This window comes from Trichosurus vulpecula, chromosome 7 (assembly GCF_011100635.1).
Source record: "Trichosurus vulpecula isolate mTriVul1 chromosome 7, mTriVul1.pri, whole genome shotgun sequence".
In the NCBI taxonomy this organism is placed as follows: Eukaryota; Metazoa; Chordata; class Mammalia; order Diprotodontia; family Phalangeridae; genus Trichosurus; species Trichosurus vulpecula.
The window spans coordinates 267,440,644-267,453,296 of NC_050579.1; the positions used below are offsets into that span (position 1 = coordinate 267,440,644).

Consider the following 12,653-nt stretch of genomic DNA (forward strand, 5'->3'; position numbering starts at 1 on the left):
GAGGGCTGTGTGGAGAGAGGGTGGCAGGAGGGATGTGTCCTCTGGTGGGTGGGGCTGTGCCCTGGGCTGCATGGGTCTGCTCCTCTCTGATCTCCATCAAGCAAAGGCCATGGGGAGCCAGAAGCATGGAGGGTCCAGGGTCTCTGTGCAAACTCCGTATACTGTTTTGTTGCTGCCACTGGAGACCAACCGCCAGGATCCTGGAGCACTGAGCTTCTTCCTTTGGGTGAGGTGGGGGAATGAATGGGGAAGTCATCCCTCTCAGGGACTCAGGGTTCATTGAACCTTGGGTGAAGGAGCCCTCTCCCACCCCAGTTTCCAGCAGCGTACCGCCCCCCCCCCCACCTTGGGGTCTTAGCTGGCCAGTCCTGGATCTTGTACTCAGTAGCTACACAATAAGCTCATCTGAGGATTAATAGGGACAAAGAATGATGCCCAAGGGCCAACCCCCACCCCCCATCCAGGAAGGGGCCCAAGGAGCTTGAGGGAAGCAGCTCAGTTCCCTCTGGTGGGACAGGAAAACTAGTCATCTTGAGTATGACATGGGAGATTGGTCACCCTCTCGTACCCCTACCCTCCCATAGCTTCAAGGGATGCGTGCCATAGAGAGAGAGCAGGATGCCCTGTGGCAGGGGCTGGAGCTATTGGAAAAGAGCCAGGCCTGGTACAAAGGGTGTCTAATGGAGGCTCAGAGATGGCAGCTGCACCTGGGAGACCTTGGTGAGGTATGAGGGACGAGAGGGGAGAGACAGGAAATAGGTGGAAGAAGTCTCCGGAAGATCCCTGGAAAGGAAGAAGTTAATGGGGATATCTGAATGCGATTGGATTATACCACTGTACACAGCAGGGAAGTGAGGGTGGCTAAGATTGGTCAATTGCGTGGGGGATGGGCAGCGTATTAGGCCGTTCCACTGGCATGGGTGGAGGGAGATCGGGATATTCCACTGTCATAGGGGAGCATAGTGGGTTACCTGGGGGTGGTAAATTGGGATTGGGGGTGGAGAGAGGGAATGCTGGGTTTCCATGGGGTTGAAGATCATGGAATGGTAAAAGAAATATGAGGATGAATTGAATGAAGAGAGTGTATAGAAATAAAATTCTGAAACTCAGGAAGCAGGGGAGAAGGCAGTGGGATTGGTGGAGAGTTTTTCTTTGTGGCTAGGGTGGAGGGAGGGAGGGTGAGACAATAGAGTGGAATGTTTTACCCTGAAGAGATTTGGGGGTGGGGAGGTGCCATCCTTCTCCTCCTTTCTCCCTAGAATTTCCATTCAGAGCCCAGGGCCCCCCTCCTGGCCCAGATCCAGAAAATGAACGACTGCCTGAAGAGTCTGATGACACAGGGGAAGGTAAATTAGGTTTTTCTTTTCTTGTGGGGAGATTGGCTAGGGGACAGCGGAAATTGATTTCCCTCAGTATTATCTACTTTCTCTGAAAGTGTCTTTATCCTTCCCCACCCCCACCCCCCACCCCCCACCCCCAGCCCTGTCTGACCCAGCCCAAAGATGATCTGGAACAAAATGCTGATTGAACAGAACGTGTGGCTGCTGCTGCTGGGAGAAAGGGCAGAAGTAGCAAGGGGCAGGGTCTCTCCTGGGTGAGGGATAGGGGAGAGAGTGCTGGCTACACATGATCCCCTCCCCAAAAACAAACAAAAAAACCCCCATACAGTTCTCTACTTTCTTCTTCCCTCTTGCAGGAGCAGCAAGGCCAGCAAGAACACAAGCAGGTGGTCCAGCCTGAGGGGGAAGAAGCTATTCAAATGGGCCAGATGAAAAGGCAGAGGGGTCCCACCCTAGTCTAAGGCCCTCTTCCACCCACACTTTGATTGACAAGAGAAGAGAACTAGAAATCCACTACTTCCTCTGTCCCCATTCTTGTCCAAGTTGAAATAACTTTGGGTGGCAAATATATGGATATTCCTACTTCTCAGGCCTCACGTGGGAGAGAAAAATAAAGTTCCTTCTTAAACCCTCTTAGGCCCTTTATCTCCTTTAAATCTTCCCAGTACACTCTGTCCTCCCATCCCACACCCCAAAGAAAGCAACACCAATTATTGAGAATTTATTTGAGTTTTATGAATATCAATATCCTGTCATCTTTCCCTACAAAAATAAAACAGAAACCAATTCACAGGCCCCAAATTAAAACTTCCATAACCAACGGTCCCTGGACTAGAGAGAAGGGGGTGGGGGCGGAGGGCCACTCTAAAGTAATAAAACTAAAGTAATTTTCTCTAAAAAATAAGTCTTTGATATAATTCCCCAAAAAAAAGTTGTAGGGGAGAGGGCAAAATAGTGCATTATGGAGAAAATCTTTCTCTCCCTTGACCTCCTCCCACTCCAACTCTTTCTCCTGAAAGGAAGCAAAATGAATGCCATGATTTGAAGGAGAAACCCCAATCTCTGGATTAGTAGAGGAGAGGGAGAGTCAGGGCCCCCTCGTTACTAACAGGATCTGGGCAGGTTCATACAGAGCCTCCCTTCCCCACCCAGAATCATATTTGGGGATGTGGGCAGGAAGGCATCACCAGGCTGCTATGCCAAGCACCAGCAACAACCCCCTCACTGGCCCCCACCAAGGGCCAGCTCCCATGGTACCCCCAGCCCCACTCCTTTGGGGCCCCAGAGTGGAGGTGTGTAAGTCTGGCCTAGCTATATTGTTACTTGGCCTTGAGGAGGGGCCAGGGTCATCCAGCTGTTCCTGGAAAGAAAAAAGGGGAAAAGATAGGGCATAGGTATGAAAGAAATAAAAGAAGATACGATAGGCAGGAGAGAAGGAAACAAAGAAGGGGTGAGAAAGTCCAAATAGAACTGCACTTCCTTCCCACTCCTCCAACACTAAAGTCCAAGCCTTGTGGTTGCCCCCTGGCTTCAATCTATTCAAGGGGCTGGTGAAGGGTAGGTAGGTCTCACCTGTGAGGGGAAAGCCTGCACCAAGAGCTGGAGGAGAGCATGTGCAGGGGGAGGAGGGTCGCTGGACTTGGCTTCTGCTGTCACTGTCACTGTCACTAATGAGTCCAGTGTGGCTGAGCCTGGAACCTGTAGTCGGAAGTGCCCCCAGACTGACTCATTCTGCCCCAGGTGAACTCTGAAATTAAACACATTTTGCTCACTGGCCTTTTACAGAGATCCTAGGGGCTCCTTAATAAAGCATCCCAAACTTAAAGATAGAGGCTCAGAATTAATCTGAGCTCCAATGAAGTAGGGTGGGGTTAAGCAGACAAGAGCCAACAGTCAGAAAATCAGGGAGTGGTGTTTAGAACTAAGTGTTAGGAGGCATGTAGTTACCTTGAGAGGTTGGAGGTGAGGGGGAAGCTGGGGCTGACGGAAGCTGTAATGATGAGATCCCAAGGTCCTGAGAAGCTAGAGATTTGGAGGCTGAGCAGAGCCTGGTGGCCAGGGCTAAGAGGGCCAGAAGGACCACTGAGCTGGAGAAGGAAAATGAGAAGGGCTGGGTTGCGGATGGATCAACATCTTCCCCTCCTCTAAAAATTCAGTTCATAAATTCATCCATCAAGTCTAATCTTATTTCAGAGACAAAAGAATGTCCAGACAGAGGAAGTTGCCCAGCGCAATTCACAAGCATTTATTAATCACCTACTATGTGTAAGATACCACCACGCACTCTAGGAGACAATGATGAAAAGCAACAGTCCATTCAGCTTCCTCTCTTTCCCTCTACTATAACCTCCGAATCTTACCTCAAGAAGGACGGGAACCACAGTGCAAGGTTGAGAGGCTACTCTCTGAAGAATGGATCCCCTGTCATCCTGACTAAACAACTCCAGGAAGAAAGGCCTTTGGGTGAGAAGGATCTTGGGGTCCAGGAGGGCAGTGAAAAGTCCCCGTTCAGGGGCCTCAGTTGGTTTTAGGGCCACATGACCCAACTCTTCACCCTCTAGGCTTCCCCGAAGGATAACATGAGAGTGATTCATGTTGGGGATGCCAGAAACCAGTCCCATCACTTCAACTAATAGCAGAGTGTGGAGACCTATGGTGGGACAAGAGCAGAAAAGGGTGTGAAGAGAGAAGAAAGAAAGATGGACTCCACTTTTCACGTGTCTCAGAAGCCTGGAACAGGAAAGAGGGAAGGGCTGAGAACAGAGTAAATGTTATACCTGCAACTGGTTGGCTCAGGGGATAAAGGCCAGGATGGGGTCCATTCTCAATGGGAGTCCCAAAAGAGAAGAGGAAATCCAAGGAAGTCTTAGCTGGAAGAGGAGAGAGGGGATGTGAGCCACTTCTCATCCATTGTACCAATCATCTCCAGAGGCTCCTGTGTGTCCTGCCATCACCGCCCCCCCACCCCAGCCTCTTCCTTACCTTTCACTCTTACTCCAGGTGTCCCCTGCGCTGTGATCTCTATCACCCAGGCCCCAACCTGAAGGGGGTCATTTAGGTTCACTGTCCAGAACTGACCAAAGCATTGAATATGACCCAGAGGCCCCCAATCCTGATTGATATCCTGAGAAATACCTGGAGGTCACGTGAGGAGACAATTTATTTCTCATATGTAACAGAACATCCTTAAGGGGAGGGAATATTAGGCCTCTTGAACTTTCTTTGTCACCCTGAGTCAGACATTCTCCAGCCCAAATCTATACCCCCTTTATTATCAGTCCCCTTTTTTGCCTTCCCCCTGAATACCTGTAGGGTCTGAGATCCTGAAGGTGCTTATCTCTCCGTGGAGATGGATGATGACCCCATGAAGCATCTTGTCCACATGGAACATGAGAGGCCCCTTAGGGGGTGGGACAGGAGGCACCAGGGCTAGGGTCACCTTGAGGTTGTGAGGGAGAGATATAAAAAGAGAGATACATAGGACAGGGAGGGAGAAGAACAGAGACAGAGAATTTAAGTGACAGATGGAGAAAAGGCTGGAGCTAGCGTAAAGAAAGGAGGATAAGAAAGATGAAGAAGAGAGGGGAGGAATGATTCATAGGAATTGATGAGTTCTGGGTTATGGGTGACCATATATCTTGTCTGCAACCTCATAAGGTAACTTCACTTTCAATGCATACCCCTAGGGCAAGACATGGACCAGAATGGGTGTTATTTTTACGGTGAGTGGAAACTGTGACTTTCAGTTTAGTCCAGATGGCTCGGTAAAAAGTCTTCCTGTCCCCAGACTTCTAAATGGCAATTTTTTAATGGGATCTATTTCCCTTGCTCTAATAATGAAAAGAAGCTGGGGAAATCGTGAGGGAGACCATGAAGCAACACCGCCCCAGCAAAGGATTTATTTCCTGTTTCCCTCACCCTTACAACATGATTGCATTTCCTGTGTAAGTTTTCTCGGGTTTCTATCTCCCCATACCCAGTATCCTTGGGCTACTCACCATATCCATCATGCTCTCCCCCACCACACTCGCCACATTCTGAATATACTGGTCCTTGGTAAAAATGACTTCTCCTCCAGAAGCCATGGCTATTGCCTGGTATGGTTCAAACCGCTTTGGGGAAAGAACATCTCTTCGAACCCGCCTTGATGGGTCCTCTGTCACCAAGAACGTCACCTGCGCTCAGAGAGGTATCAAATTGTTAGGGACATTACTAATAGGTTTTGCTCTTGTTGTCCCTGACTCTGGAAGCCTATAGACTATCTCCAAAGCTGGGGTGTTACGGTGGGGGCTCATGCATCCTCTGACTGTTGCCATTGTCAATTTATTATCGCAGTTTTCCGTTTGCCAGCTATGTCGAGGAGGAGTTTGCAGTCTCAGATTCAGGTTGCTGGGAGTTCTCATGCTCTAACACCAAGTCAGCATTGTAGGTTGATTCCTTTGGTGTATTCTTATGGTAAGGTCCAGTACAAAGTCTTCTGTGGCACAACCAAGTTCCTTAAGAGCAGAGACTATGTCCTCTATTATCACAGACTCCTCCCTAACCTCCATACATTCACACACACACCACACACACACACACACACACACATACACACATACACGCACATGCGTGCACACACGCACGCGCACACACACACACACATACACGCACATGCGTGCACCCTCATGCTTCCCACTTTGATTATGTGATGGGAAAGGCTTATCTTTGTGTACTTTCTGAGGGGTGGGTTATTTCTATTTCCAAGTTGATGACATGAACTTTAATTGTATGGGATAGTTTTTTCTATCTCCTCCTTACTTTGGTTGCAGGAAGGGAAGGGTGGATATCTAGCTAGCAGAGTGATAACATAGGGGAGTTATAAGATGGAGGAGCAGTCATTGGATCTGGAAGCTTCCCAATTCACTAAGAGTTAGCCTAGGATTGCAGAAAGGACTAGTAAGCTTTGTAGCCAAGACACCACTCTAAAGCAGGAAGGGAATTGTAGCTTTCATAGAATAAGTTAAAGCTTTTCGATATCTTAAAGCATCGTACTTTGTTTCTATAAATTCTTTTTCTAATTACATTTCTCGGTATATAATTTCTGAGTTTGTTTAGCTGCTTTTCCCTGGTAAAGAAACCCTGGAAAACAAATTCTGGAGTTCAAGGTAGGGGGAAAGGGAGTAGATGTCAGAATCAGGGGCATTGGGAGAAGAACAGGAAAAGTAATTAGGTTTGAGTGTGACCTCTCTCAACCCCCAAAGTCAAGAAAGCTTAGGCATATTTGGGATCCAACGACAAGGGAAGTTTTAGCAAGTTGTGAGAGTTAAAAGGCCCAGGAGCAAAGGCAAGGTTTCTGCATCAACCTCTGAGAAAAGCTGGTGCCCAGAGAGGCCCACACATCAGTGGCAAGGCAAGAAGCTCTAAGGCCAAGGAGTGGGTTTCTCACAGCTTAGTGTAGGATGTAGCATAGGATGGGTGTTCGTTTCATGTTAAGAATACATGCTTCTTGAATGACTCTCTGTTGTTTTGAGGTGTCCTGCCAACCCGATTTGTCCCAACTGGATTATTAAGATGGGGTCTCTTCTGGCTTCTGCTTACGGCATTATTGTGGGGTGTTCACCTTGCAGTGCTGCTTCTGGCTCAGGGCCTCTACACGATTGGTGAGATGGGCATCTTTGGGGGAGGCGTCAGTGAAGACAAAGATATCTGAGAAATGGGGTGTGTGGAGCAGGGCCAGCTGGGATGGGGAAGAGAGAGAAGAAAAAATTCAAAATTGAGTAGAAGGGGTAAAAAGCTAGAGTGACAGATGAAGAAAGGGACAGAGCTAGGGTGAAAAAAAGGAGGATGAGCGATATGGAGAAGAAAGGGGAGGGATGATTCATAGGAATGGATGAGGCTGGCTCCCATCCAAGGAAGAAAGGGATGTGATCTAGAAGAAGCAAATTGCTGGGCAAAAAGCAAGGGGCTAAGTCACCGAGGAGGTGGAGAAGGAGGGGAGAGGAGGAACAGGAAGCCCTGAAGTTAGCAATGGGAAGAAAGAAGGAGGGGTGGGGAAACTTAAGGGGGAAGGACCTCCAGGGCTGACAGACACATCTCAGGCTCATCTCCACCCCCCAGGGCATGGATCTCATTAAGATGTTTCCAGAAAGCATCAGGGTCACTGGTTTTAAGGACAGGTCCAAATCCTGAAGAGGAGAAGAGGAGAGAGGTTGAAGTAAATGAAGGAAGGTAGCAGCCCCCACCCTACTCAAGAGTTATTACAGAAGTTCCCTATTCCTCAACCAAAAAGCCCTCTTTGTACCTGGACTGGGGAGGAAACACAAATCAGAAGATGCTACCATTTTGAAATCATGTTAACAATAACACCTCCAATGTATACAGTGCTTCAAAGAACTTTCGTGTCCAATATCTCACTTAATCTTCACATAGCAACCCCAGGAGGTAAACCAGGTAGACATCATTACCTTCATCTTACAAATAACAAAAATATGACCCAGGGGAATTCAGTAAGTTGCCTAAAGTCACAAGTTGTTGGCAGAACAGGACTAGAACTCTCAGGGTCCGAGCAGAAAACAGCAATGGGGAATAACTGATGGCCACTCTGCTCTATTTGTTTCATGCTGCTCTCTACCAGCAGATTCCATTCCAGCTCCCCAAACTGAGGAAACTGGAAATGATTGTCATCTAATCCCCTCCCCCAGTCCATTCCCAAGATAAGCCCCTCCTGGCTTCATACCGCCTAGGCACTCACCCTCCTAAGGATATGCTGCCATTTTGGAAAGAAAGGGAAGAGCAGTCACTACTCTTGGGCTGCCATAGAAAGGACTGCTGTTTTACAAGGGAAAAAGATAGGAAGTATAACCCAGGATCCCTGCCCTCTGCCCTGGGGCCACTGTTACCAGGATCATGGAACGGCACAAGAATGTAGTGGGTAGGCTCCATGGGGCCACCACGACGTTGGTCAATGATTCTCCGAGCCTCTATTTTGGCTGCATTAATTTCTTCCCCCATACTGCCTGTAGTGTCCAGGACAAAGCTCAGTCCTGAGGCTGGGGAGATTTGCAGGAGCCTGAAGGGTGAAGGGGTGCCAATGAGGGGCCTAGTTCTCTGACTCTCACCCCCCCCCCCGCCCCCGACAGCTCTCATCTCCCACAGGGACTCAGATGTTTAACTCTATTGCCCTTCATACCTCCCTCCCCCCATCCTGCTCACCTGGAAAATCCAGTATCCCCTAAGCGGCCCCGGAGGAGGTTCAGGGCCTGGATTGAGGCCTGGAGAGCAAGCTGGGCAGCTTGAGGGTGCAAATGATGGTGTGGTGAGAAAGCTGGAGATGTGCTGTCCTTGTTGATGCCCCCTCGGGGGATGTCATGGCTGCTCCGGTCAAAATGACCCCCATGGCTACATTTCCCTAAATTGAGGGAAAAGGTCCAAGAGAGATAAGGAATGGGAACATCAAAACCCCTTACTCCCAGAATAGAGGGAAGTCCCTTTCCCAGCACTTAGCACCAAGCTCCTTTGGGGCCAGGGAACATGTTAGTAGCAGTACAGCTATTCTGTGCAGTTCAAACAAGAGGGACGGTGTTGGCAACACTTCAGTAACCCTGAGGCATCCCCATCAGCCTACATCAAAATTTTCTTGTGAGCAATAGAAAGGCACCTCCAAAAAGATGCTGCATGATTTTGAAAAGACAGAACAGGAAGGGGACTACCCTTCTCCACTTCTTATCCCTTTTATTTTCATTCATCAGTCGTGGCCACCCCAATGGTGCTGACTCTAATATTATCCTTCCCCTAACTTTTCATATGGAAGGGACACCTTACTGAGGAACCTAATAATGGCAAGTGAGTCCTTGGAGGAAATGGGTCCCCTTCCTATGGTATACCTGGAGGTTTGGGGGGTTCTGCCCCAAAATAGCCAGAGGTGAGGAATAGGGAGCCCAGCAAATTTCCAGGGCAGCTCAGTTCTTCACAGTCAGAGCACATCGGGTCCCCAGCTGAGAAGAAAGGATTGCCATGGTGGGGAGGGTCAGGTGGTAATGGGACAGAAAATAAAGAGCTCCCCAGGTCCACAACGTTTTCTACCCTTCCGTTGTCTAGTCTCCTCTCTCCCACTTCCCAAGAAAAGAAAAAAAAAACTAACAGGAAGCATCATTGATGCCTCTTCCTCTTATTGGCAAGACAGAGAGTGAACCTGGGGGTGGGATACAAGGTAGTTTCTTCTCTCCCTCTGTTCTTTCTTCCCCTGCCTCCCAAACCAAAAAAGAAAGGCAAGTGATGCAGATGGGGGGTGGGGCAAGATGGTGCAATGAAAGACTTGTGACTTTGGGCAAGTCAGGTGTCCTTTCTCTGAGTCTCAGTGTCTCCACATATAAAGAAGGGGATGGCCCTAATCTGTCTTGAAAGTCCCTGCCAGCTCTCTCATTCTATCTAGGATTCTGTGAAAGACTGCATTGGGACACCTTTGCCCAGGTGGGTAAGTTAACCAAAGTAACTCTCTGGACTTCCTACCCCAGTCCAGGTGGCATGGCTTGTGCCCATACCCTGTGCCAAGTTCTTGAGCTTCCGTCCTGGCCACAGGAGATCAGGGTGGGGCTGCTGCTCTCCCAGTTCTACCCAGTTGCTATGACTGTAGAAATCCTGGTAGTAGAAAGAGGCCAATCACGGCCCACTCCTTTCTCCCCCAATGTTAAATTCCATCCTTTCTCTCCATCCCTCTACTGCCCCATCAGGAGACTTTATTGCTCCCATTCACCATGAGACTGTCATGGGCACCCCTCAGGGCCAATTCCCCACCAATCTCACCACTGCCTTTCAATTTTCTAATTCCTCTGATGACAAAACTCTCATAGGAAGTGCCACTCTCTTGGACGAGGGCACATAGGAAGGGGCCTCAATTCTCTCCCTCATCCTGACTTTCTCTTCACCCTTATTAATACCTATCATACGTTTCCTCTCCCTTGGTCTCAAACCCACCTGTAAGGCATGAAGCATGGCTCCTAGGCGCTGGCGGGCCAGAGTGTATTCCAGGGCACGGGCAGCACTGAGAGCTTCCCGAAGGCTCCCCACAAGGCGGGCCCGACTCCTAATCAGCTGTTCTGCATCAAAATGCAGCTCAGGGTCATTCCTGGTCACTGAGAGGAAGTCCTGGGCTGCATTGGCACGAGCCACCTCACCAAGGGCTGCCCGGAATCGGCGGGTTGGAGTCCCAAGCCCAAAGTAAGCAGCAAAGAGGTCATCAGCCAGCAGCGTCCGCCCCTGAACGGGAGGAAAATATCTAGGGTTTAAGGAATCTAGAAAGAACCTCACTGTTCACCATCAGATAGTGTAATGGGCACCCTAAAAAAACAGCATCTTTGGACTATGCAGGAGAGTTAGGCGGCATAGGCCTTTGTCCTAAACCATGCACTGGGGAGACCTTCTCCTAGAAACCAAGGCTTCTCCAATTACCTTTTGTTTACTTATCTGTTGTCTTTCCTAGTAAAACACCAATGCTTCGAAGGCAGGGATTATTTTGATGTAGTTAGACAGTCAGTCAGTAAACATTTATTAAGCACCTACTATGTGCCAGGCACTGTGCTAAGCAAAGAAAGACAAAAGACAGTTCCTGCCCTCTGGGTGCTCACAATCTAATGGGGGAAACACTATGTGAACAATTATATACATATAAGCTATGTATTTGATAAAAAGTAAATAATCCACCAAGGGAAGGCATTAGAACTAAGGGAGATTGGGAGAGGCGTCCTGTAGAGAGACACGAAAGAAGAGGTAGAGATAAAGAGGAAGAAGATCCCAGGTATAGGGTACAGCCGGTGAAAATGCCCAGAGTCTGAAGATGGAATGATGGGGCCAGTGTCACTATGTGTATTGGAGTATGGTTTCCCACTCACAACCTTGGGACCCATAAGAATATGATCAGATATCTAGAGCTGGAAATGGACCTTAGAGGTCATCTTGTATGTGACTTGACCAAAGTCACACAAGTGGCAAGGAGGGAATTTGAACTCAGATCCTCTGACTCCAAATCCTGTATTCTTGCCAATTAGTAGGGATATCTCCCTTCCCACTAAATAAATAAAGTGTCTTCCCCTTAGCAACTAGAGCCCTAGAAGGATGGGAAACTCCTAAGAACCTCGGGGGAACATAGAGCTTTTGGGACATTTGGGAGCAGCAAATGGAGTCTCACCTGGAAGTCCTCCAGGTGGAGGGGATTCCTGCCAGGGGGTGGCTGTTCCAGGAAGAGCTGTAAGGTAACGTTGAGAGCAGCTTCTTCTGTCAGGTCCTGGTGGGTGATGGAAGTGGGGGCGGCCACCAGGCTCCAGATGTTGGGGAAGAAGCCAGATGCTGAACAGAGCCATAGTAACAGCAGGAGTAGGGAGCCCAGGCAGGGGCGCGGTGCTTTGAGAGGGGCCATGGCTGAGACATGGACCTGAGAGGTCAGGGTGGACAAAAACACGGGAGCAGGTATGTACATCTGTGCCCAAATTCTGAGGAGAGGGACAGATGGAGGATATGCTGAGCTGAAGCTCCTTTCTCTCTGGCCAGGTCAGGGTCTGTTTCTGTCTCCCAGGGCACCTGCCTTCTCCACCCTCAGCCTCACTTATCTACCCCAGCTGGACGCCACTGTCTTATCACCTGGGCAACCACAAAGTTACCAGGAAACAGACTGGGTGGCTGAGGCAGACATACCTGCCAGGAAAGGGCTGCTAAGGACCTCTCTGCTCCTCAGGGACCCAGGCAGCCAAGCTTTCCTCCCAAAGACCCAACAAGCTGGTGCTCTACCCACTGAGCTCCCTGAAGGAGCTAGACATCCAACCCTGCCCCCACCGCACCCTCTCAGGTGTCAACGTCTTGTTGTTCCCCTCCCCCCCATCCAGGAACCCAGGCACCCCTCTCCCTCAAGGAAAAGAAGTTTCCCCTTATGCCCCCAGCCATACCTGGTCCCTGGGGTCTCCTCCCGGGCGGGGTCCCAGGTCACACTAGGCAAGCAGTGGTGCGTCCCTGTCCTGGACTTTAGGTCAGAGTTATATTTAACCCAGGGCAGGGGGTGGGGTGTGGGTGGGGCAAATCAGGGAGCAGAGACATAGGCCCAGGAGCCTAGAGGGTCCCCAACTGCATTGCTCCCCCAAATTTAAAGCAGCCCAAACAGGGGCAGTGTGTGCAGAATGGGAGGTATACATAGAACTGCCCCTCCCTGACCCACCCCACTGCAGTGCAGAGATGAAACGTGCTGATGAGAGCGCATGAGTCAGGGGCTGGAGGCCAGCCAAGGTTGGACCAAGTTGTACCCTCTTTGCTCCCTTCCCCCACAGAAGGGACCCAGACTTCTGACTT

At 49.6% G+C, this 12,653-nt stretch overlaps 2 protein-coding genes across 3 annotated transcripts; one reads left to right on the top strand and one right to left on the bottom strand.

Moving 5' to 3' along the window:
• The first annotated feature begins 94 nt into the window (after window positions 1-94).
• Window positions 95-1,936, top strand: SAPCD1 (suppressor APC domain containing 1). Its single transcript, XM_036765796.1, has 4 exons — window positions 95-226; window positions 585-725; window positions 1,260-1,346; window positions 1,697-1,936. Exons 1-4 carry the CDS (start codon window positions 110-112, stop codon window positions 1,799-1,801), a joined length of 450 nt encoding a protein of 149 aa, XP_036621691.1. The 5' UTR covers window positions 95-109; the 3' UTR covers window positions 1,802-1,936.
• A 112-nt stretch (window positions 1,937-2,048) lies between these two features.
• On the bottom strand, window positions 2,049-12,327 carry VWA7 (von Willebrand factor A domain containing 7). Of its 2 annotated transcripts, none has more exons than XM_036768308.1 (17): window positions 12,257-12,327; window positions 11,506-11,748; window positions 10,296-10,577; window positions 9,863-9,959; window positions 9,206-9,316; window positions 8,535-8,730; window positions 8,222-8,391; window positions 7,395-7,507; window positions 6,943-7,059; window positions 5,339-5,515; window positions 4,647-4,779; window positions 4,323-4,475; window positions 4,118-4,210; window positions 3,701-3,990; window positions 3,288-3,427; window positions 2,913-3,087; window positions 2,049-2,700 (listed from the first exon to the last, which is right to left on the bottom strand). In XM_036768308.1, exons 2-17 carry the CDS (start codon window positions 11,731-11,733, stop codon window positions 2,524-2,526), a joined length of 2,652 nt encoding a protein of 883 aa, XP_036624203.1. In that variant the 5' UTR covers window positions 11,734-11,748; window positions 12,257-12,327; the 3' UTR covers window positions 2,049-2,523. The 2 variants fall into 2 exon arrangements, with proteins under 2 accessions (XP_036624203.1, XP_036624201.1); XM_036768306.1 differs by having other exon boundaries at window positions 2,103-2,700; window positions 11,506-11,806; window positions 12,257-12,317.
• Between the last annotated feature and the right edge of the window lie 326 nt (window positions 12,328-12,653).

Excerpts from the sequence above, each read along its gene's own strand:
- SAPCD1 (XM_036765796.1), top strand. The coding sequence starts at position 110 with ATGGGGAGCCAGAAGCATGGAGGGTCCAGGGTCTCTGTGCAAACTCCG. Across the intron at positions 726-1,259 it reads ACCTGGGAGACCTTGGTGAG|AATTTCCATTCAGAGCCCAG; the intron begins GTATGAGGGACG and ends CTTTCTCCCTAG. Across the intron at positions 1,347-1,696 it reads GTCTGATGACACAGGGGAAG|GAGCAGCAAGGCCAGCAAGA; the intron begins GTAAATTAGGTT and ends TCCCTCTTGCAG.
- VWA7 (XM_036768306.1), bottom strand. The coding sequence starts at position 11,793 with ATGTACATACCTGCTCCCGTGTTTTTGTCCACCCTGACCTCTCAGGTC. Across the intron at positions 9,960-10,295 it reads CCATGCTTCATGCCTTACAG|GATTTCTACAGTCATAGCAA; the intron begins GTGGGTTTGAGA and ends TTCTACTACCAG. Across the intron at positions 9,317-9,862 it reads GCTCAAGAACTTGGCACAGG|CTGGGGACCCGATGTGCTCT; the intron begins GTATGGGCACAA and ends CTTTCTTCTCAG.